General features: G+C 50.0%; 1 protein-coding gene and 1 pseudogene across 1 annotated transcript; both read left to right on the forward strand.

Annotated features, from left to right (window-relative positions):
• Positions 1–2,129: 2,129 nt before the first annotated feature.
• Positions 2,130–17,305, forward strand: LOC109570598 (large ribosomal subunit protein uL16-like; annotated as a pseudogene).
• A 101-nt stretch (positions 17,306–17,406) lies between these two features.
• On the forward strand, positions 17,407–21,550 carry BTG2 (BTG anti-proliferation factor 2). The gene is made up of 2 exons (XM_019976519.2): positions 17,407–17,671; positions 19,084–21,550. Exons 1-2 carry the CDS (start codon positions 17,554–17,556, stop codon positions 19,416–19,418), a joined length of 453 nt encoding a protein of 150 aa, XP_019832078.2. The 5' UTR covers positions 17,407–17,553; the 3' UTR covers positions 19,419–21,550.
• Positions 21,551–22,652: the final 1,102 nt, after the last annotated feature.

Below are 22,652 nucleotides of genomic sequence, written 5' to 3' on the forward strand. Positions count from 1 at the left end.
AGGGACCGCCTGGGAGGCCCCGGGGACTTTCCCCTATGCCTGAGCTTCTCCGGTAGGGCAGCCAAGTGCCCCAGCACCCCAGCCTCTAGCTGGGTTTCTGACTCTTCCATGTCCTGTTTCTGTCACACCCTCTGTCGTGTAACCCCCCTCGCTTCATTTTAGAATCCCTTTACCACCCATTGTTCTCCTCACCCGTTCCTCCCTCCCAACTTCAGCTGAGACAAGGCAGGCCTGGGGGAAGGAGGCGCTCTAACAGGTTCCACCCAGGCAAGCTGAACTCAGAAATGAGTAGTACCCCCACTCCTGACACCACCCCCCACCCCCCACCCCCCACTGGAGGCTCCATGAAGCCTGGTTGAAATGTGAGCCTTGAGCTTCTCTTGTGATTTCTCTTCCTTTTCTGTTTACTAGAGAAGGAAACGGTAACCCACTCCAGTATTCTTGCCTGGAAAACCCCATGGACAGAGGAGCCTGCTGGGCTGGTGACTCCATAGGGTCACAAAGACTCGGACATGACTGAAGTGACTTAGCACCTGGCACTAGGTACCTTGAAACCTTCCTTTTTTTCTGCTTCTTCCCCTTCAAATCCAGGGCCGACCTGTTTTTATTTTATTTGGCTAGGGTGGTGGGGGGCTTCACTGGTGGCTCAGAGGGTAAAGAATCTGCCTGCAATGCAGGAAACCTGGGTTCGATCCCTGGGTTTGGAAGATGCCATGGAAGAGGGCATGGCAACCCACTCCAGTATTCTTGCCTGGAAATCCCATCGACAGGGGAGCCTGGTGGGCTACAGTCCATGGGGTCGCAAAGAGTTGGACAGGACTGAGTGACTAAGCACAGCACAGCACAGCAAAAGGAAGCAGCTTAGTTAAAGGGAAGCCAGTCCCTTACACCAGTGCCTGCAGTGAGACTTTCGAGGTCTGAGAGTCTCTGGAAGCACAAGTACCAAGACTCTGATTGTTTAACAAGGGAAACAATGGAAGCTGCGATTGTCTTACCCAGCAAAGTTGCTCATCTGTCTCCAAGGCGAAAATACACACCACGGCTCTAAGGTGAAAAGCGCGCGTGCTTGACAACTAGAGACAAAACAGACTGCCCAGAATACAAACACCTGCGCCCTCACAAGGACGGAAAATGGTCACTCACGCGACCCCCGTGGTGAACCCACATTTACACACACAGAATAAAGAGGAAGTTCAGAATTGGCTGCCCTGGCACGAGTTAACCTTGCCGGCCCTTCCCCACCCCTCCCCCTTGCCCCGCCCCCACCAGCGTCACCGCTCTCCCAGCTGAGTCGGGGCCGCCCCCTCCCCCCGCCCCTCTTCCCCTCCCCCTCCCCTCCTCTCCCCCAACTGCTCTCCTCCCCTCCCCCCTCCTTCCCCCTCCCTCTCCCCCGCTTCCGTCACAGTTCTCCCAGCCAAGTCGGGACCGCCCCCTCCCCCCGCTCCGTTTCCCCTCCCCATCCCCTCCCCCCACTCCTCTCCTCCCCTCCTCCTCCTTCCCCCTCCCTCTCCCCCGCTAGCGTCACCGCTCTCCCAGCCTAGTCACGGCCGCCCCTCCCTCTCCCCATCTCCCACACCTCCCTCTGCCCCTTCCCCACCAGCGTCACCGCTCTCCCAGCTGAGTCGGGGCCGCCCCTCCCCACCAGGGTCACAGCTCTCCCAGCCGAGTCGCGGCCGCCCATTCTCCCCGCCCCTTTTCCTCTCCCCCTCCTGTCCCCCTCCCCACACCCGCCACTACTCTCCTCCCCTCCCCCCTCCTTCCCCCTCCCTCTCCCCCGCTTCGGTCACAGTTCTCCCAGCCAAGTCGGGACCGCCCCCTCCCCCCGCTCCGTTTCCCCTCCCCCTCCCCTCTCCCCACTCCTCCCCTCCCCTCTCCCCACTCCTCCCCTCCCCTCTCCCCACTCCTCCCCTCCCCTCTCCCCACTCCTCCCCTCCCCTCTCCCTCCCCTCTCCCCACTCCTCCCCTCCCCTCTCCCTCCCCTCTCCCCACTCCTCCCCTCCCCTCCCCTCCTCCCCTCCCCTCCCCCCACTCCTCCCCTCCCCTCCCCCTCATTCCCCTTCCCTCTCCCCCGCCAGCGTCACCGCTCTCCCAGCCGAGTCGGGGCCGCCCCCTCCCCCGCCCCTCTTCCCCTCCCCTCCCCTCCCCCCACTCCTCCCTTCCCCTCCCCGCTCCTTCCCCTTCCCTCTCCCTGCCAGCGTCACCGCTCTCCCAGCCTAGTCGCTGCCGCTGGCTCTCCCCGTCGCTGACGTGGCCACCGCGGGTGACTACCCGACCACCGGAAGCGCAGCCCTTGTAGGGCGCAGAGTCCTGAGGGCTCCGCGGGGCCGGAAGCCGGGCAACAGCCGCCCGCGGTCTCTGGCCTGGCTCTCATCTTCCGAACGACTCACCGGTCCCGCAAAGGTGAGCCAGTTCAGAGAGAAGAGGTGGGTTTCCATCTCCTACAGAGAGCTGGAGCGCCCAGGGAGGCAGCCTTCCCAGACACTGTCTCCCAGAATGCTCGCCTTATGTTTCTCCTGAAACATTTAGAGAAGGACTGAAATGCAGATGACAGCTGGCCTTTGATAGACACACTCAAATGATCCCCGTCATGCTCTGGGGCCCTCAAGTCCGAGCCAGAGGCTGTGAGGATAGGCCAGTGCTGCGTGGTGGGAAGGACAGCCTAGCCTCTGCTGGGTAACCTTAAACAAGCCTCATAGTTGCTGCCAGCCTCATTTTCCTTATCACTGAAGTATAGAAGGTTCTTGCCTTATGGAGTGGTTGTGAGCATCATATGGGCGTTCAACTTGTTCTCATAAAACAGCTTTGGAAACTGAAGTGCTGTGCAAAATTTTGGTGGTCATTTTGTACCCTCAGTTCAGTTCAGTCTCTCAGTCGTGTCTAACTCTTTGCAACCCCATGGACTGTAGCACGCCAGGCCTCCCTGTCCATTGCCAACTCCCTGAGCTTACTCAAACTCATGTCCATCGAGCTGGTGATGCCATACAGCCATCTCATCCTCTGTCGTCCCCTTCTCCTCCTGCCTTCAATCTTTCCCAGCATCAGGGTCTTTTCCAGTGAGTCAGCTCTTCGCATCAGGTGGCCAAAGAATTGGAGTTTCAGCTTCAACATCAGTCCTTCCAATGAATATTCAGGACTGATTTCCTTTAGGATGGACTGGTTGGATCTCCTTACAGTCCAAAGGACCCTCAAGCATCTTCTCCAACACCACCATTCAAAAGCATCCATTCTTTGGTGCTCAGCTTTCTTTATAGTCCAGCTCTCACTGCCATACATGACCACTGGAAAAACCATAGCCTTGACTAGATGGCCTTTGTTGGCAAACTAATGTCTCTGCTTTTTAATATGCTGTCTGGGTTGGTCATAACTTTTCTTTCAAGGAGCAAGCGTCTTTTAATTTCATGGCTGCAGTCACCATCCGCAGTGATTTTGGAGCCCAAGAAAAGAAAGTCTGTCACTGTTTTGCACTGTCTCCCCATCAATTTGCCATGAAGTGATGAGACCGGATGCCATAATCTTAGTTTTCTGAATGTTGAGCCTCAAGCCAACTTTTTCACTCTCCTTTTTCACTTTCAAGAGGCTCTTTAGTTCTTTGCTTTCTGCCGTAAGGGTGGTGTCATCTGCATATCTGAGGTTAGTGATATTTCTCCCGGCAATCTTGATTCCAGTTTGTGCTTCATCCAGCCCAGTGTTTCTCATGATGTACTCTGCATATAAGTTAAATAAGCAGGATGACAATGTACCCTGGAAGAGCCTATGCAGGTGCCCCTTCTAAGGAAGGGAGCAACAGAAGCCCAGATGCTGATTTGGCTTCCAGAACCTGCCTTTCTGGAGCCTCGCCCAGCCACTCTGGGATGCCCTTTGACCCTATGGAAAAGCTTAAGCTTTATAAACAAAATCACCTGGTGGCTGCCGTCTGTGCTGCCGCGGCCGTGATAGACTGTTTGGGGCCCCCACTAGTAAGCAGGTATGGTGAGCATGCTTGAGATGACCTTTCCAGTTAAACCCGGGAAGGAAACCAGAATTGCCAAAAGCCAGTGGGGGAGCAGTCGTGTGAATGCTTGTACAGTACTGAACTGTCTTCTGCCCCTACTAATAAGACCTGCAAATCTAGCTCAGAACTTCCAGGGCCAGCAAGCTATTTCATACTGGACACCAACTGTCTGCTACTGCCTCCATTCCAACCCCTTCATTCACTTCAGACTGTGTTCGCTGGCAGCTTTGCGTGTATGTCCTCTGTATGCATGTCTCCTCCTTGTCCCCAGCTTGGAGTTTCTTGAGGTCAGGAATCATTTCTTTCAAAGTAGACTGAAAAACTTCCACCTTCCACCCTTGAGGATGGGGACCAAGCCTCCTTCCTTTTGATCACTTTAAAACAAGGAGGAGAAAAGGTGTTCAGATCCTGGGGTCAAGTGATTGATTTATGACTCATATACACATGGCACCGAGACATGGGAGGGTCAGACAAGATGAATCTCTGCAATACTCACCTCGCCCTCTTTCTCCACTTCCTGGCTCACTGATCCCCACAGAACCCCTTCCCTGCCAGGGAGAACTGTGCTGAGTTGCTGAGAAGTAAATTGCACAGTGGGCTGGCAGTTACCCTCCTTTTGGAGGTGGTTGTCCTCATTAAAGTCAGGCGCTTGAGTGTGACACCTAAGGCCATATTCCCAATGGGTGTTTGTCAGCTGAGGTTCACTGCTCCTTAGGTGCTAGCCAAGATTGGTTCAGAACTTCATTCTAAGGCCTATAGCAAATCCAGTGCCCCTCCTCAAAATATTCCAGATTCCTCTGGGAGCAAGGTTGGCTCTAGTTTTGAGCTTCTCTTTTTCTTAAGTCAAATTAGTTTAGGAATTGTGTTGCTGATCCATGAGTGTTTTTGCTATGTGAGCTAGATTTCAGGCCCTTTCCTTACAGATTCTTCCTGTTTTCTTTTGCACGGTAATTCAGCTCTTTCTAATCCCTACCCACACTTCTGTGCCTCTCTACAAATTCAGTGAGGCAGGCCCAAACCTTCTGTCTGTTCAAGTTCTTAGGCAGATTCCCTCCTCCTGTAATCTGGCTAGAAAAGGGTGGTTGGTGTCTTCCTGGACTTACATGCATTTTTAAATAAGGATACTTGGAAAAGACCCTGATGCTGGGAAAGATTGAGGGCAGAAAGAGAAGTTGGGGAGCCGAGAATGAGATGGTTGGATGCATCACTGACTCAGTGGACATGAGTTTGAGCAAAATCAGGGAGATAGTGAAGGACAGGGAAGCCTGGCATGCTGCAGTCCATACAGTCACAAAGAGTCGGACATGACTGAGCAACTTAAATTCCTCTTTGAATTCAAAACCGGGGGGTCAGGGAGTTGTTCTCTTTCTAGGAGCTTACCCATCCCCACTAAGAATATAATTCATTCTGCTCAACTTTAGGGGCTCAACCTTCTCGAAGCCCTATTAGACATATCTCATAATATCCCTGTCTCCACTCTCCTCAGGAGCTTTCACCATGGGACCGCATCTCTAATGCTGAAAAGCAGCTGAAAATACCCAGGACCACCTGATTCTCTGACTCAGTGGGACTCAACCCCTGACCTCAGGGGAGTTTCCTGAGCCATGAAGGAAGACTTGAGCTGAGCACAGAAGGAAACATGGGAAAGGATGTTGGTTATTATTTTCCCAGCTATTATCCTGACCTGATTACTCTTGTCATTATGGGCTCTCACTAAAGCTCAGTTGAGGATAACACTAAATGCTACCGAGAATAACTTCAGATTCCTCGGATCCCATGTTCCTGCATTAGGTATTCACACAGATTATGGAAGCAGCAAGGTGGGTCTCCTGGCCCACACTCTCTTATTATAGATACGCAGAGTGTGGCTCAGGGAAGTGACTCCCAGTCTGCCCACCAGGCTCCCTTCTGTGAACCACATGGATGAAATGCTCAGCCTCCCTGGGCTGGGAGCCACGCACAGCTGAGAAACACCTTGGGCCCTGAAGCCAGAGCTGGCCACTACGGTACCTCTTCTTTAGATTCTTCCTCCTGTCCCCATTTCTTGAGTCTGTCTTTCTCCACACGTTAGCTCCTTCCCCAGGGGGTTTCTGGCCATCACAACTGTGATGCCAGCTTCCTGCCTACCCCAGACACCTAGCCACAGGAGGCCCAGCCCATTAAGGTTTTGCCAAAACAACATCTGCGGCAGCTCTTCTCTTGTTTTCTGTCTGGAGATGAAGGGGGTTTGTCCTGGGCTTCAGGGAGTGAGGATGAGGAGTATTTACAACGTGTCTGTCCTCTCAGTTTGGGAAAGAGGCAATAAATTCAGCTTCAGATGTGCTGCTGTCCCCAAGTCCATGTGTTCCGCTGTTGAGTTTCCGGCACTTGCAGTCACACCTTCTAGCGCTGTTGGAGAAGGCCCAGAGGGTGAAGGTGTGGAGGTCACATTCTTGGGGGAAGGGGCCTCCAGGATATCAGACTTTTAACAGTTTCTATCCTTTTGCTCCTATGATGCACGTAGGGAATTACAAAAGCAAAAAACATCTCTGGGGACCTTTCCAACCAAATCCTGGTCTGACCATCTGTCCACATCTCCCCTGCTCAAGCTCCCACCCCGTCACTCTTTCACTCTCTCTCACGCACACTCAGCCCCTGCCGCAGGCCCATGCTGGTGAAGGAGATCGGAGCTGGAGCACTCCTCTCGTGGGTCAGCAGCTGAGAAGGGACCCTCAAGGGCACCGCTGTCTTTGGGGGACCAGATCCCCTTCATACCGTCAGCCTGTGTCACAAGTCTGATGAATTAGTAACACTTTCCATCACTCCCCCCAGCAGGAGAGAGAGCCTGCATGAGCCAGTGCGGTGAAGGATGGCGTGAAGGCGTGAAAGGTGGCTTTGGGAAGCGAAAAGCAGGCTCTGAGAGCCCAGCTCCAGGAACCTGGAGGCCTCAGTCTTCCAAGCCACAGAGGCCACCTGCAGTCCCCTGACTGACCCCTAGGAGCAACTCTCTGGGCCTCGTATCTTTGTGGCTGAGACCCTAGGCTCAGCTGTCTCCCGAGGCACAGGCAGGACTGAACCTTCACTCCTTCCCACACTGGCCACTGTGCAAGGGACAAACACACTCACTCCCACACCTCTGTGTAAGTGCCCTCCACTAACGTGACTCCCCCCACCTCCCTCCGAACCCTCGCATCCAGCAAAGTCCCTGCTAACCTCAACCTCATCCAAGCGCTTTCTGCAACTCCTGACCTTACCTGAAACATGACCCTCTCGAGGGGAGCTTGTTGCTCCATCACAGCCCACACCCCTCCAGGCCCACTTGGTGAGGCTGCATCCTCCTGCTTTGCCTTCCCTATTCCAACCATCGCTCCTCATCACTTCTCTGAAGGTCGTTTCGTCCTGCTGTACCATCATCTTTGACCTTCCTGGTCACTCTTTCTCACTGACCCCATGTCTTGCCCCTGCAAGGCTCCCAGTCTTTCTCTCTGTCCCAAATTTCTGCCTTTCCCTGACGAAACATCACTGTGTGTATGCACAGCTGAATTTTTCTGCCCCGTGGGCTCTCCACCTCCCACCCGACCTGACCGTTTCCTGCCTTCAGCCTCCCAACAGCTGCCACTCCAAAACCCACCACTGTTGCTCCAGAGCCTGGCACCAAGGGTACTCAATAAATACTCCCTAAGTAAGAGAATAAATGAATGAGGGGATGAATGAAGCATGTGTCACAAGAAGGGATGTGGAAAAATGGGAAGGGCTCTCTAGAGGTGAGAGACAGAGGTTCTAGTCCTAATCCTGCCCTAAATAGCTGTGTGACATTGGGCATCTTTTCCCATCGCATGGCCTCCTTTTCTTCATCTGAAAAATTAAAAATTTTGTGTAGATGATTTCTGAAAACGCCGCTTCTGACTGTTAGCAGTACCAGGCTGTGGTTTACTTATTTATGATATTTATGTCAAAAATAAGTATACATACTTATCTATGATATTTAAGCATTGCACTAAGCACTTTCTATATATTACTATTCATCTACCCAATAACTCTGGGAAGAACTTATTGTCATTATAAAGATGAAAACAATTGAGGATAAAAGAAATTAAAGATTTGCCTTGTCATAGATAGTAGGTGGCTGATTCAGGATTAGAATCCAAACAAAAACTTGTTTTTGTTGTGGTCAACAAAAACAAGTGTGTCTGAATGTGTCTCAAGTATCAAGATGAAAGAGGCCTCCTGTTTAAAGAGACTGCTATTTGCTCTTCTAAACTAGGCCTCTGAGGGAGCCTTCCCTGGCAGTCCACTGAAGGGGACACAGGTTTGATCCCTGGTCAGGGAAGCTAAGATCCTGTATGCCATGTGATGCAGCCAAAACAACAGCAATAGTAAATAATATAAAGAATAAACAAGGTGTCTCTGAGGTGGCCTTCAGAATGCTGTCTGGGGGTACAGACCACTTTTTGCATAGGCCTGATCCCCACCAGTTCAGCCAACAGTTATGAGCCCGGTGCTGCAGCAAGGGAGGCGCTGACACAGATCACGGGGTCTGGGCAGATGTGGCAGGTGTTTTGGTGCCCTAAGAGTGCCTCTGAGACAGGCTGTGTTGCTTGAGGTTCATGGACCATTGCATCAGAGTGGCCTGGGTTCTTATGACAAATAGGCCTACATCTCATCTCAAACCACAGAATCAGAGCCTCAGGGAAGAAAGAGGCTGCTTAATCTGAATTTTTACCAAACTCTCTAGTGATCTGAGTTACTATACTAAGAAGTCCTAGGGTGCTGGGACTTGAATGCCAGAAAAGGGATACTTGATTAATGCTGTAGGCAATGGGAAGACTTTGAAGTCTTTTAAAAGCTGAAAAAGTGACATGTTTAGGATATTGTTCAAAGAAAATTATTCTGTCAAGTCTTCAGTGTGGATTGAAGTAAAGAGAGACTGGAGGGCAGAATAACCAGTCAGTCAGTCAGTCACTCAGTCATGTCCAACTCTTTGCGACCCCATGAATTGCAGCACACCAGGCCTCCCTGTCCTTGCCAACTCCCAGAGTTTACCCAAACTCATGTCCATTGAGTTGGTGATGCCATCCAGACATCTCATCTTCTGTCGTTCCCTTCTCCTCCTGCCCTCAATCTTTCCCAGCATCAGGGTCTTTTCCAAGGAGTCAGTTCTTTGCATCAGGTGCCAAAGTGTTGGAGTTTCAGCTTCAACATCAGTCCTTCCAATGAACAGCCAGGACTGATCTCCTTTAGAATGGACTGGTTGGATCTCCTTGCAGTCCAAGGGACTCTCAAGAGTCTTCTCCAACACCACAGTTCAAAAGCATCAATTCTTCGGCGCTCAACTTTCTTTATAGTCCAACTCTCACATCCATGCATGACTACTGGGAAAACCATAGCCTTGACTAGATGGACCTTTGTTTACAAAGTAATGTCTCTACTTTTTAATATGCTCTCTGGGTTGGTCATAACTTTCCTTCCAAGGAGCAAGCGTCTTTTAATTTCATGGCTGCAATCACCATCTGCAGTGATTTTGGAGCCCCCAAAAATAAAGTCAGCCACTGTTTCTACTGTTTCCCCATCTATTTGCCATGAAGTGATGGGACCGGATGCCATGATTTTAGTTTTCTGAATGCTGAGCTTTAAGCCAACTTTTTCACTCTCCACTTTCACTTTCATCAAGAGGCTCTTTAGTTCTTTTCCACTTTCTGCCATAAGGTGACCAGTAGGCTATGGCAATAGTCTAGATGGAACAGAAGGACTGGGGAGGGAGAATTTTGCCCATAGCAAGAGGCAAAGGCAGGAATGATGTTGCAAATGTAGTTGTGTTGTTGTGTTGGTCAGTCGCTAGGTCATGTCCAACTCTTTGTGACCCCATGGACTGTGGCACACCAGTCCTTCCCTGTCTTTCACTGCCTTCTGGGGATTTTTGTCCCTAAAAGGGACAAAAAAATTCATGTCCATTCAGTCAGCGATGCCATCTAACCATCTCCTCCTCTGCCGCCCTCTTCTTTTACCTTCAATCTTTCCCAGCATCAAGGCATTTTCCAGTGAGTCAGATCTTTGCATCAGGTGGCCAAAGTATTGGAGCTTCGGCTTCAGCATCAGTCCTTCCAGTCAATATTCAGGGATGATTTTCTTTAGGATTGACTGGTTTGATATTCTTGCTGTCCAAAGGACTCAAGAGTCTTCTGCAGCACCACACCTTGAAAGCATCAGTTATTCGATGTTCAGCCTTCTTTATGGTCCAACTCTAGGCCTTGGCAACTGATCAGAAGGGGTAGGGTTAAAGATGTCTGTCAAACTCGGCCTGGTGTCTAGACAATGAACATTAATGCTATTTTGAAAGAGAATGAAATCAGAAGTTGAGCATAAAGGAAAAAAGTATCTTGACTTGTTTAGTCTGACACATCTGAGTGACTGAACTGAACTGAACTGAGCAAGTCAAGATAATTTTTTCCCTTATGCTCAACTTCTGATTTCATTCTCTCAAAATAGCATTACCGTTCTTGTTACAGGCTTGTTATAGGCTGAGATTAAAACACCAGAAAAAATATTTCAAAATGTCCAGTTCTCAACTGAAATAAAAAGCAGTTGGCAGTTCAGCAAGAAAGTTAGGGTTAGAAATGATAGTTTGACATTTGCTCTGTATAGGGAGATGCTAATTCAAACACTTCCAGGATCAAGGTAGATAATGCAAATGAAGATTAAGTATATAAAAATCATAATAAGTCCCAGCCTTTTCCCTTTGGCTCACCACTGGAAATCCTGGTGTCACCATGGGCCACTGCCCCACCCGGTGTTATAGATATTGTACGAACAAGCCGTACTCAAAGTCTTCCTTCTGCCAAGATATCCCTGATTGTAAGATCCACATCTTTGACCTGGAGTGGAAGAAGGCAAAAGTGGATGAGTTCCCACTCTGAGGTCACATGGTGTCATCCGAGTGTGAGCAGCTCTCCTCCGAAGCCCTGGAGGCTGCCTCCATTTGTGCCAACAAGTACATGGTGAAAAGCTGTGGCAAAGGTGGCTTCCACATCCAAATGTGGCTCCAACCCTTCCCTGTCACCTACATCAACAAGATGTTGTCCTGTGTTGGAGCTCATAGGCTCCAGACAGGTATGAGTGGTGGCTTTGGAAAGCCCCAGGTCACAGTGGCCAGGGTCCACATCGGCCAAGTCATAATGTCCATCTGCACCAAGTTGCAGAACAAGGAGCGTGTGATTGAACTCTGCAGGGCCAGGTTCAAGTTCCCTGGCTGCCAGAAGATCCACGTCTCCAAGAAGTGGGGCTTTATTAAGTTTAATGTGGATAAATGTGAAGACAGTGTAGCAGAAAAGCAGCTCATCCTGGATGGCTATAGGCTCAAATACATCCCCAGTTGTGGCCTCTGGACAAACGGCGAGCCCTGTACTCACGAGATCCTTGGTGTTATCCCCTCCTTACTCATGCCCACCAATAAATCCTACTTTCCTATCAAGTAATAATAATAATAATAATAAACCCCAGCATTCAGCCATGGTAAGTGATAATCACAACTTGGTCTTAGCAGGGATGCTATAAAGAGTGGGTGGGGACTGGACAAATTGAAGGACACATTCCCTGTCTTAGGTACCAGTCATCAGTAAATAAGAATGTGGAATCAGTGTAAATAGATATGTTAATTTTTAAAGAGAAATTATAATTCTGGGTTTTATTTTGATACAACATTGCTGCTGCTGCTGCTGCTGCTAAGTCACTTCAGTCGTGTCCGACTCTGTGCGACCCCAAGACAACAGCCCACCAGGCTCCCCCATCCCTGGGATTCTCCAGGCAAGAACACCAGAGTGGGTTGCCATTTCCTTCTCCAATGCGTGAAAGTGAAGTCACTCAGTCGTGTCCGACTCTTAGTGACCCCATGGACTGCAGCCCACCAGGCTCCTCCATCCTGTGGGCATGTGGGCATCCTGGAGTGGGGCACCATTGCCTTCTCCGTATACGACACTACCTAATAGTTAAAAATTGAGAGCTAATATTTTAAATGCTTAAGCACTATTCAAACCAAACAATGTATATTATGATTGAGTCTGCTTCACAGGCTTCCAACTTGTGACTTCTGAGCTATATGGATGGTAATTGGTAGAGAGAGGAAATCCAGAGACTGTGTACTATGCAGAACCATGACCCTCCCCAGCTCCCAAGTTTGCCTGTAGGTAAGCCTGGTAAAGCTTAGGCAGGCCTGTTATTTTGGCCACCAGGTGTCCGATGGGCTCCCAGGTTGGGTGGCAGGGTGCATCTGCCATGGCTGTTTCTATTCATCACTTGGAAACTGTGTGGGAAGCTGCTGAGGGTGATCCAGCGCAGGTTACAGGCTGCACACCGCCAGCAGCTGCCGTCTGTGGCTATCTTCAGCCTTCACTCTGAAGATTTTGTGTACCTCAGAGCATCTGAGTCCTGAAGCAGATATCTTGTTTAGCAGATCTACTTGCTCACTTTCCTATAAAGAAGTTCTCTTGCCAAATTTAGGTGTTTTTTGTGCAATGGCATCTTCTTTTTGCATCTTCCTTCAGAGCCATTGGGAAATGGGTTACTTTTTAGCTTTCTGACTCTTCTTCAACCCTCAACAGTTTCTCAGAAATGATCCTTACAGACTTGAAAATTGTTGTGACCCGGGGATTAGAAAGTCCTTTTCATATTTATATTTTGCCAAGCCTTCCTTCAGTCCAGATGGGTAGTTTTCCACTTAACCCTAATCATCTTTGCATTACATGTTTCTGTCCCTGTTCTCAGTTCACTTTGGGGTGAGGAAAGGGAATTAAAGACAGATACTTAAAAATCACTAACATCCCCAATTTCTTAGTCTTCTTTAACAAGTTCTAGGAACAATGTTATCTTCTTTTTGTCTTTGATTCCTGTTCCTGATTCTAAAGAGTAACTCTCAGACTGATGGTCTAGAGCTGATCTTGAAGGGTACAACTTTGTGAGACGGTGATAGGGAACTCAAAAACATATCCCGAACAGTATCCAATGATGTTTGCAAAGAATTATGAATATATTTAGCAATATTTTCATTCTGATTAGAAGAAGAGGCATTCATCCTCCCTGGGTGATGTTTCTTATCAGCTCTGGGCAGCAGAGCAAGGTTATCACCGATGAGGCCTGAAGAGAGGAAAGATCAAATTAACATCTATACCAGCCACACTCAGACACACCTGCCAAAATACACACTCCACCCAGACACAAGCACTTCACAAAATGATGTCCTTCAATATATACTATGTACATGCTAATATCTGCAAACATATATCCACAGTCCCTTCTATCCACAAATATCATGCACATTTAAGTATGTACATTCATATATACTGCCTACCTACCCACATGAATACACACGTATATACACACATACATACACACATACACATGCACACTCACACACTGACTTACTGAAACTATGCACTGCACAGTGTTAGAATGAGCTGATATAACCTCCTAGAAGATTGCAGCCCAGCCTCAGCCTGCAGATCAACTTTACTTAACCTCAGGTTTCAACATGTGGTCAGGAAACTGGGAGGTAGTCTTGACAACCGGGGTAAGGCCCTGCAGGGTCAGCAGGCTGCTGGGAGAGATGGTCACGTACAATGATCTGATTGTGCCACACTGGGGAGTGGAAAGCAGAGCATGCGTGATGACCCCACAGACAAAGCTAGGGCTGAGAACTGAGGAGAGGAACCCAGTTCTGGGTAGGGATTTGATCTGAGGAGGGTTGTTTGGGAAGCTGTGGGTCACTCTAGAGAGGCCACACAGGTAAGCTGTGCAAGTGGGTGCGATGGGCATCCAGGGAAACAGTGGGTTGGGGTCACATGCACAGAAAAATTTCAGGTCCAGTTGAGGCATACACTGGCATCACCCCCACCTCCACACTACCTGCCCAACATGGCAGTAGGTAGAGTCATAGTTCAGCAGAATGTTAGGACATTTAATGTTCAAAATTCAACTCAAGGCATTTGGGGAGAGGGGAAGAGATGAGTAAGGAGGAAGAGGAACAGGAAGAAGAGAAGAAAGAGGGAGGGACCCATGGTTCTTATCCGGATGCTAGAACTATCCCTTGGCTATGCCAAACAATGGGAGGCAGCAGGAAACAGAAGTGAAATCTGGACTTCAGAGCTTCTCAGGACCCTGGTCCTAGCAGTTTAAGGGAAGTTTCAGAGAGTTCCAAAAGTAATTTGGATTATTATAATGTATTTGCCTTTAAAAGAAACTGATTGAAAGTCCAAATCCTATAAAGTGACTTGGAAACTTTGCATGTTGGATACATTAAACTTCCTCTCGCTAGGCTTGTGTGTAGAAAGAAGAGAGGATGAGAAAGTACATGAAGTGCTTTCTGGTTCTTATTATCAATGCTCTCTACAAAGTTGAGGAATTAACCACCAATGATGAGACTAAGACACTCCCTGGGTAATGGGGGAATCTGTGGGATAAGACCTTGCTCCTATTTCAAAATGAAGAATATTCCCCTCCAATTCATTGCATCATCATCTAGAATGACAGCTCTGTGGGATGAGGTGGGACGAGGGGCCACTGTAGTAGAACAGGGGCTCCACGGTCTAATGAGAAGGGCATGATATTTGAAGTCCAGAGATCTGCTAGTCCTGGCACTAGTGAGAACTAGCTGTGTGACCTGGCGAATGATATAAAAAAACCTACATAAGGACAGAATTCTATTTCCTAAGGCAAAAAACAGGTGATGATCTGTCACAAAACTTTCCCCCCATCAATTATGGACTAGAGCAAGGCCCAGAACAGCACACCCCTGTCAACAGCATACCCAGGAAGATGTTATTTTCAGATTTTGGTGCTAAATCACTCTGCACACATGTTTATACCTTGGCCTGTTTCCCTGGTCTTGCTGACAGCTGATCTTTTTGTTTGATGTTCTCTAAGTTATCTTGTTTCCAGTTCCAGTCCTGTTTCTGAACACACATTGTTTCCCCCTCAATGAGCAGAGGTACAGCCTGATCCAGCTTTGGGGAGGAGTCAGTGAAGAGCTCATCTAAGAGATTTGTTCAATGCCAAAACACTAGAATTCCAGGGCATTTTAATGGGTTATATGAAGCAATGGAGCAGAATATTTTAAACCCAAACTGTCCTAGAAATATAGAACATATAAGCATAGTAATGGCACCCCACTCCAGTACTGTTGCCTGGAAAATCCCATGGATGGAGGAGCCTGGTAGGCTGCAGTCCATGGGGTTGCTAAGAGTCGGACACGACTGAGCGACTTCACTTTCTCTTTTCACTTTCATGCATTGGAGAAGGAAATGGCAACCCACTCCAGTGTTCTTGCCTGGAGGATCCCAGGGACAGAGAAGCCTGGTAGGAGGTCGTCTATGGGGTCGCACAGAGTCGGACATGACTGAAGCGACTTAGCAGCAGCAGCAGCAGCAACCTGTTTTCCAGTAGTCTGCAAACAAGATGTGAGCCTCTAAAAAGATCATTAATCTTATCAAACAACAGATTATAAATGCCAAATGAATGGTATGGATAATGTTAACTCTGTAGTGAGAGAATGATCAGCACAAGTTTTCAAAGTGGAGGACCCAGCTTAAGCTGTGCCTTCAGGAGTGTGAGGGATTGGGAAAGACGGCAAGGAGGCAGCGAGGTATCCAAGAGGTAATGGCATGGGTTACAGTGCAGCAAGGCCATGCACATTCATAGCACCTGGAATGGGGACCATATTACAGAGCAGGGATAGGGATCATGGGCAAATGCTGGGGGCTCTGGGATGCAGAACTGCTCTGACGCTTAGAGAACAGTGAGGAGAGTCACCTGGGAGCACAAAGTGGCAGAAACCTAAAAAGGTAGATGCAGCCAAATGATGAAAGTTCTTAACTATTACACAAAGGGGTCCATACTTAATGCAGTAGACAAATGGAGGATATCTCAGAATGATCTGAGCAAAAGAAGAGCACGTGAGTGCAGAACTTTAGGAAAGTAAATCTAACAGTGAGAAGTGTGGTCTGGGGACTGGATTTGATAGTGTCTACTGCAGTCATCTAGACATGAAGAAGCAACGGGTCTTCAGACTGGATCTAATGAAAAAGTAACAAGCCAAAAGTGAGTCTGAGTTTTCTGAGTAGAGTGACTGGGGAACCGGTGGTATTTGATAGAAATGGAGGTCAAGAAGGAGGCTGGCCTTGGAGAAGTCAGTGGAATTTAGACTGACATTGATGTAGTGGCTGGACATCCAAGAGGAGAGACACAGCAGATAGGATGAGCGGGATGAAAGGACATGTGAACAGACTTGCGGATAGGAAGGTCACTGGTAAAAACAAAGTAAATATCAAAGTGGACAACATGAACCAGATCTCTGTGAGGAAAAAAGGTGAAGAGAAAAGGAAGAGGAATCAGTGGACATAATGAGGAAAGGGGAACAGGAAGGGATCCATGGGAGACACAGCCGGGGAGGAAGGAGGCAGAGGAATCTGGGGTCAGGGAAGAAAAGAGGAGACTGCCCCCAAAGTGAAGGAAAATAAAGATTTACAGAGGCCATCGGGTTTGACTCGATATTAATATATATGTACGGGGCACCTACATAATTCTGAACCCTGGGATGTTGGTTAGGCGTTATCCTCATTCAGCAGACCTCAAGGAGAGCCTGTGATGGCACCAGGTTCTGAGGATGGCCCCCACGTGGAAGAGCAAGGCCCGCCAGTCTTGCTGCCGCCAACACTGCCGCCACCCCTGCCCAGCAGCATTAGGTGAGAGTAGGCCACGGTTCTAGGCAAGAGGACAGGCATTTCTGGAGAGGAAGAGCACAACTTGGGGAACTTGGCATTATCGTAGAAGTAAACAGAAGGCTAGTCTCCGTTTCCGGAGAGTCAAGAAGCCACTCTGACTGGTGGGAAAGTGGTAAAACGGGTGAGTGGCCTTGACAGGGTGTGGCTGAAGATGTGGGAGTCAGAAAAGGGGACCGCCTGGGGGAGGCGGCGTCCAGGAAGGCCTCTCGTCGGAGGTGTTCCTTAAGCTGTGAGGAAGGATGGGAGAGGGGAGGTCAGACCACGCCCAGCCTGACGCGCTGCTTTCCTTCCCAGAGACCCCGGCAGCTCCCGGTCTCCCTTTCCCCTGCTTGCCCCGCCGGCAAGCGGGGCTCCGGTTCCCAGCACTGACGTCACGGGCAATGACCTCAGGGCGGCGGGGGTGGCGGGGGTGGCGGGGGCGAGCGCGCGTGGGCGGGGTTTATATAGGCCCCGTCCCCTTCGCGCCGCCGGCCAATGGCCTCTGCCGCCAGCACCCCCGCCTCTCGCCGAGGCCCGAAAAGCTCAGCTCGTGTTACCAGCACTGACGTCAGGGGGCGATGACCTCAGGGCGAAGGGGGCGGGGGGCGGGGCGGGGCGGGGCGGGGCGGACGCCAGGCCCCGCCCCCCCCCGCGCCGGAGCCCCCCCCGCCCCCAGCCCCGCCTCTCGCCGTGGCCTGAAAAGCGCGTCTCCGGGAGAGTCCCGGCAGAGCCGAGGGGCGGCGAAGCGAGAAAAGGCTACCTGGACAGGCCGTCCAGTCGGAGACCGTTCAGGCCCGCGACAGGAGCCAGACACGCAGAGCCGAGGGGAGAGCAGACATGCTCCCGGAGATAGCCGCCGCCGTGGGCTTCCTCTCCAGCCTTCTGAGGACTCGGGGCTGCGTGAACGAGCAGCGACTGCAGGTGTTCCGCGGGGCTCTCCAGGCGGCGCTGACGGGTGAGCACGGGGCGGAAGGCCCGGCGCCCTCGGGCTCAGTCCCCACCGAGGGCGGGCTCCCCGCCGAGCGGCCCCGGCCCGTTCGCTCCCTCGGGTCGTGGTCCTCGGCCCAGTGCTTGGGGCTGGGTGCGCCGTGGTTCCAGCTGGCTGCTGCCCTCTGCGCTGTCGCGGGCGCAGAGTCCTGACTGCGACCCCGGGTCGCCGCTGGGTGCCGCGGAAGCGGGGTGCCTGTGGGTCTGCGTGCGGGCTGTTCTCCCTCACTGGACCCAAGACCCTGCAGGCGACAGCCCGACCAGCCGAGGGTCCTTATGGAACGAGAAGGCGCAGTGGAACCTTCCAAACAACTCGGGCTCCCAGCCGAGGCTCTTCCGGCCGCGCGGGCCGCGCCGTGCCTGGGGCAGTGGCTGGCACCTCAAGTTAGAATCCGGGTCCCCTTTCTATCCTCCGGCCTCTCTTAGCCATCTGCCACCCTTTCTGGTACCGAGAGAGGCTGGTACGCCGTAACTGCGCTCTGCGGGCCTGTGTTGGGCTTGGTGGTGGTGCGGCGTGAGATGAGGAGGTGGGCAAGAGATAAGCAGCTGCTGGCTGGGGAGAGACCTGTCTCCTAGCTGTTGGCTGGCGGGCTTGGGCAGCAATAGCCACATTTAAACGTGCCCACACAGTCCCACTTTCTGAGGGACAACATATGTTTCGTTAAAACATCCCACTTCTGCCTCCCTGAGCCACTGTGACAGGTCTTTGACTTTTCAAGGCAGAGGAAACCACCGAGGCACTGGGTGGGAGACATGACTTGCTGTGGGTCCAACAGTGAGGACGGCCTTCTTGGCCTTGAAATTTTGGCTCAGAGGTTCCCAGAGGCCCTGCCTGGACATGTCAGTCCCAGGCATATCCTCCTCCTTAAACCGGGAATGTGCCAAAGGCAATATACTGGCCACAAAGGATTGCCTCAGAGCTCTGGGACACCCTCTCGATACACATACACCCATGTCTTAGAAGGAGGGGTCTTTCCAGATTCCATAATTTTTTTTTTTTTTTTTGCTACAATGTCAGGAGGGTTTCAGGAGGGTCTTAAAACTCATGAGAAACCATGTTGCTTACCTAAAATAACTAGGCCCTTTCCTCTCCTGTCATCACCCTCACCCGGGTGGCGCACCTGCCAGTACAGAGGACAGAGACTTGGGTTCTGTCTCTGGGTGGGGAAGATCCCGGGGAGAAGGGAATGGCAACCCACTCCAGTATTCTTGCCTGGAGAATCCCATGGACAGAGGAGCCTGGCGGGCTACAGTCCGTGGGGTCGCATGAACACAACTGAAGCGACTTAGCACACATCCCATCACCCCCCACCCCTTGTGGTCGCATCCATGGCCCAGCTGCACTAACCAGTGCATCTCCCCCTTGTCCTGTCTCCACAGAGCACTACAAACACCATTGGTTTCCTGAAAAACCATCCAAGGGCTCTGGCTACCGCTGCATCCGCATCAACCACAAGATGGACCCCATCATCAGTAAAGTGGCTAGCCAGATTGGACTCAGCCAGCCTCAGCTGCACCGATTGCTGCCCAGTGAGCTGACCTTGTGGGTGGACCCCTACGAGGTGTCCTACCGCATTGGGGAGGATGGCTCCATCTGCGTCCTGTACCAGGAGGCCCCAGTGGCCACATCCTATGGGCTTCTCACCTGCAAGAACCAAATGATACTGGGCAGGAGCAGTCCTTCAAAGAACTACATCATGGCAGTCTCCAGTTAGATCCCTCGCCTGCCCCAGCTGGCACTCTACTGTACTCAACTCTGCTGTGACAGCAGGCCACTGCATATCTCAACCTGGGGAACTGTATTTTAAATGAAGAGCTATTTATATATATATATATATATATATATTTTTTTTTTTTTTTTAAGAAAAGGGGAGAAAAAAACCTAAAGATTTTTTAAAGAAAAAAATCCTTAAAGGACGCTGCTTGGAAGTGGCCTCCGCAGGTGCCTTTGGAGAGAATTGTGTGCTTTATCTGGGAGCCAGTGTCTGCCTGTGGGAGGGGGGAACGGTGTCCTGGTCGAGGTGAGAGAAGCTTGGCTAACACCCCAGGGAGGTGTAGGAGGGGGCAAACAGGATTAGCAGCTGTGAACAAGAGAGCTCAGGATCTGTCCCAGGAGAGAAAAGAGGCTGAGTTCAAACTTCTCACTCTCCCAGCCAGGACACCTGCACCCCTGGCCCCTCTCTTACTCAAGGGCATTCAAGCCTGGACTCAACTCATACTATATTGCCTAATCTTCTCTTTTATTTTTATTTTTTATGAGATCCTAGGCACAGAATGAAAAGGCCTTTCCTAATTCCTTCTGTCCTGAGTAGCTTTTCTTGAAACCGTGACTTGTTTCTAATTCTGTTCTCAGAGACCTGTAGATGTTACTTCCCACCAAGAATATAAAGCTTTTTGTTCTGGAGGTCAGGGGAGTGAGGCAGGGGTTGGAGGTTACTGGAGTCGGGACAGAAGGGCATCATGTACCGACCCTTGCCTTGCTGTAATGCTGCTCTGTGTGGCGATTAACTTGGGGGTGACTTGTAATGGAATTTTAGAATCCAAAGAGTCTCCACTGGAATGTTTTTTTGGCCAAAACTCTTCTTTTTGTAACCAGATGGAAGTCCTAATGATGCTACCATTATCTCTTTGAGAAGTAGCTCAAAAGCTACGGGAACTTCAGGTCCTTGATTATTGCCTTCTTTTTAAAAGCACACACTCCTCTCCAACTGTCCCCCAACCCACCAACCGTACCCCACACCCCTCCCCTTCTGGTTGGGTCATGGAACTACCTTATTTTCTAGGACAAGAGTTCTCACTGTGCAATATGGCCTCCTGGGTCCCAGGAGGAGCTGGAGGAGAACTGGCTGTCACAACCTCCTGGCCGCCCTGGTAGGCTTAGGAAACTCTCTCTCCCTCCGTCCTCAGGACTATGGCTTTATGCTTAGCCTTGCAGGTATTCCTTGGCTGAATGAGAGAATGCCCCAAGTTACTGCTTGGTACTCTTGTAGAACTGACTCTAACAGCCAGACGTTGGGCATTGTTTTTTCCTCCTTGGTGCTCAGAGCACCCGTGGGAGAGGCTGCCGTCTCTCTCCGTACAATCCAAGTTTGTCTACAGACTTGTGCAATATTTACTGTTCTGGGTCTGAGGAAAATGGAAAATTTCACAGGGAAGAAATTCCATTGCTTCAGTTTCTCAGTGACATTGGTGAGGGGTCTTTAAGACCTTGAGTTTCCCAGACCCAAGTCCCCTTGCGAAGGCCACAGCTGGGCGTCTGGTGAACCTGGCTGCTATCTGGCTGTGGCCCGTAGTGAGGGACTTTGCTCTCCACTGCCGGTCCCCTTTCCTGGATTGCTTAACTACTCAATTCTGACTCAGAGGTGCTATTTACCAAACACTCTCCCTACCCATTCCTGCCGGTTCTGCCTCTTGAACTTTCCAAATCCCAAGCTACCTTCCCAGGCCCTGTTTCCAGTCCTTATTGCTTTAACGTTGACTTCAGGCCCGTAGACCCAAGTGCTCATTTTCTGGCATATGGGTTGAAACAAAGCTGTGAATCCCTGCAGATTGTTGTTACATCTTGTCTGCAAACAAGTTCCTGCCTTTTTATAAGCAGCCTCATGGTTTCATACTTAATCTTTTTTCTGTTCTTTTTGAAATTCACTTTAAAGACAATAAACACCCAGAGCTGGACTGTTGAGCAGGCCTGTCTCTCCTTTTAAGTAAAAATATATTTGTAAGCTATTCTGACAGAAAAAACAAAGGTTACTAATTGTATAACAGTGTTGTTATATGGAAGAATGTACAGCTTTATGGACACATGTACACTTTTTTGGGTTACTTTAATAAAAATGTAGCAGATGAAGTCCTGTGGTATAGAGAAGATAAAATTCCCACATTGCTAATTTGCGTTTCCCTCAGATCCAAATCCTTTGTGTCTCATAGTGTTTCTCTTTAGCTGGATTCAGAAGTCCTGTGGCATAGGTGGGAGGGACATTTCCAAGCATTTCCTCTTTCTTGGGAAATAGCTTCTTACTCCTTTTAATGCATATTCTAACTTCCATGTGAAAATGCTAGATGGACCCATGATCTAGTCTGAGCTTTCCTAGGTTACCCAGGGCTCATCTTACGCATCCTGTTCTTGCTCAGCCATGCTCATTAGTTCATTCAGCAAGCATTTATTGTATGTGCTAGATACTAAAAATACTAAAAATGATTAAGACACGGTCCGTTCACAGACTGGGGTAGTGAACAGAGGACACTGAACCCCTTTCCAGATTGGAGCAGAATTTTTAAAATTCTTCTCCTGTTCCCTTGTAATCTTTTGGGGCTCCCACATGACACTGACTATTCTTATTATGTTAGAGCAATTGAACCTCAGGATACAGGCATTGGTGCTGAACATGTGACAGAAGGTTAATGTTACCAGTTAACTAAAATGTGGCTATTTCTGACATCAAACACCAAGAGCAAAGGTTTGTTACCCATTTATAACTCTCTGACTGTACGGATGGGATCTGTGTTAAGGACATACGAACAGCCTTCCTTGTCCCTGACTTTTGGGTTCTACCCATGAGGTTTTGACACAGGCTTCTCCACGCCCACTTCACTTGCTAGCTCTGCAGTTCAGACTGAGGTCACAAGTGAATTTTTGACCTGGGCTATCTTTTTGTTGGCCATAAGTGGGCTATGCATGCATGCTTAGTCACTCAGTCATGTGACTCTTCGCGACCCTCATGGACTGTAGCCTGCCAGGCTCCTCTGTCCATGGAATTTTCCAGGCAAGGATACTGGAGTGGGTTGCTATTTCCTACTCCAATGGAGCTTCCTGACCCTGAGTCTCTTGTGTCTCCTGCATTGGCAGGCAGATTCTTGACCACTGCATAAGTGAACTGTACTTAAACTTAGTTTTAAATATGTCGACTTATGAACAGTGGCATACCCCCACCATATGCATACTTCATACC

This window comes from Bos indicus, chromosome 16 (genome assembly GCF_029378745.1).
Source record: "Bos indicus isolate NIAB-ARS_2022 breed Sahiwal x Tharparkar chromosome 16, NIAB-ARS_B.indTharparkar_mat_pri_1.0, whole genome shotgun sequence".
NCBI lineage: Eukaryota > Metazoa > Chordata > Mammalia > Artiodactyla > Bovidae > Bos > Bos indicus.

Excerpts from the sequence above, each read along its gene's own strand:
- BTG2 (XM_019976519.2), top strand. The coding sequence starts at position 17,554 with ATGCTCCCGGAGATAGCCGCCGCCGTGGGCTTCCTCTCCAGCCTTCTG. Across the intron at positions 17,672-19,083 it reads TCTCCAGGCGGCGCTGACGG|AGCACTACAAACACCATTGG; the intron begins GTGAGCACGGGG and ends CTGTCTCCACAG.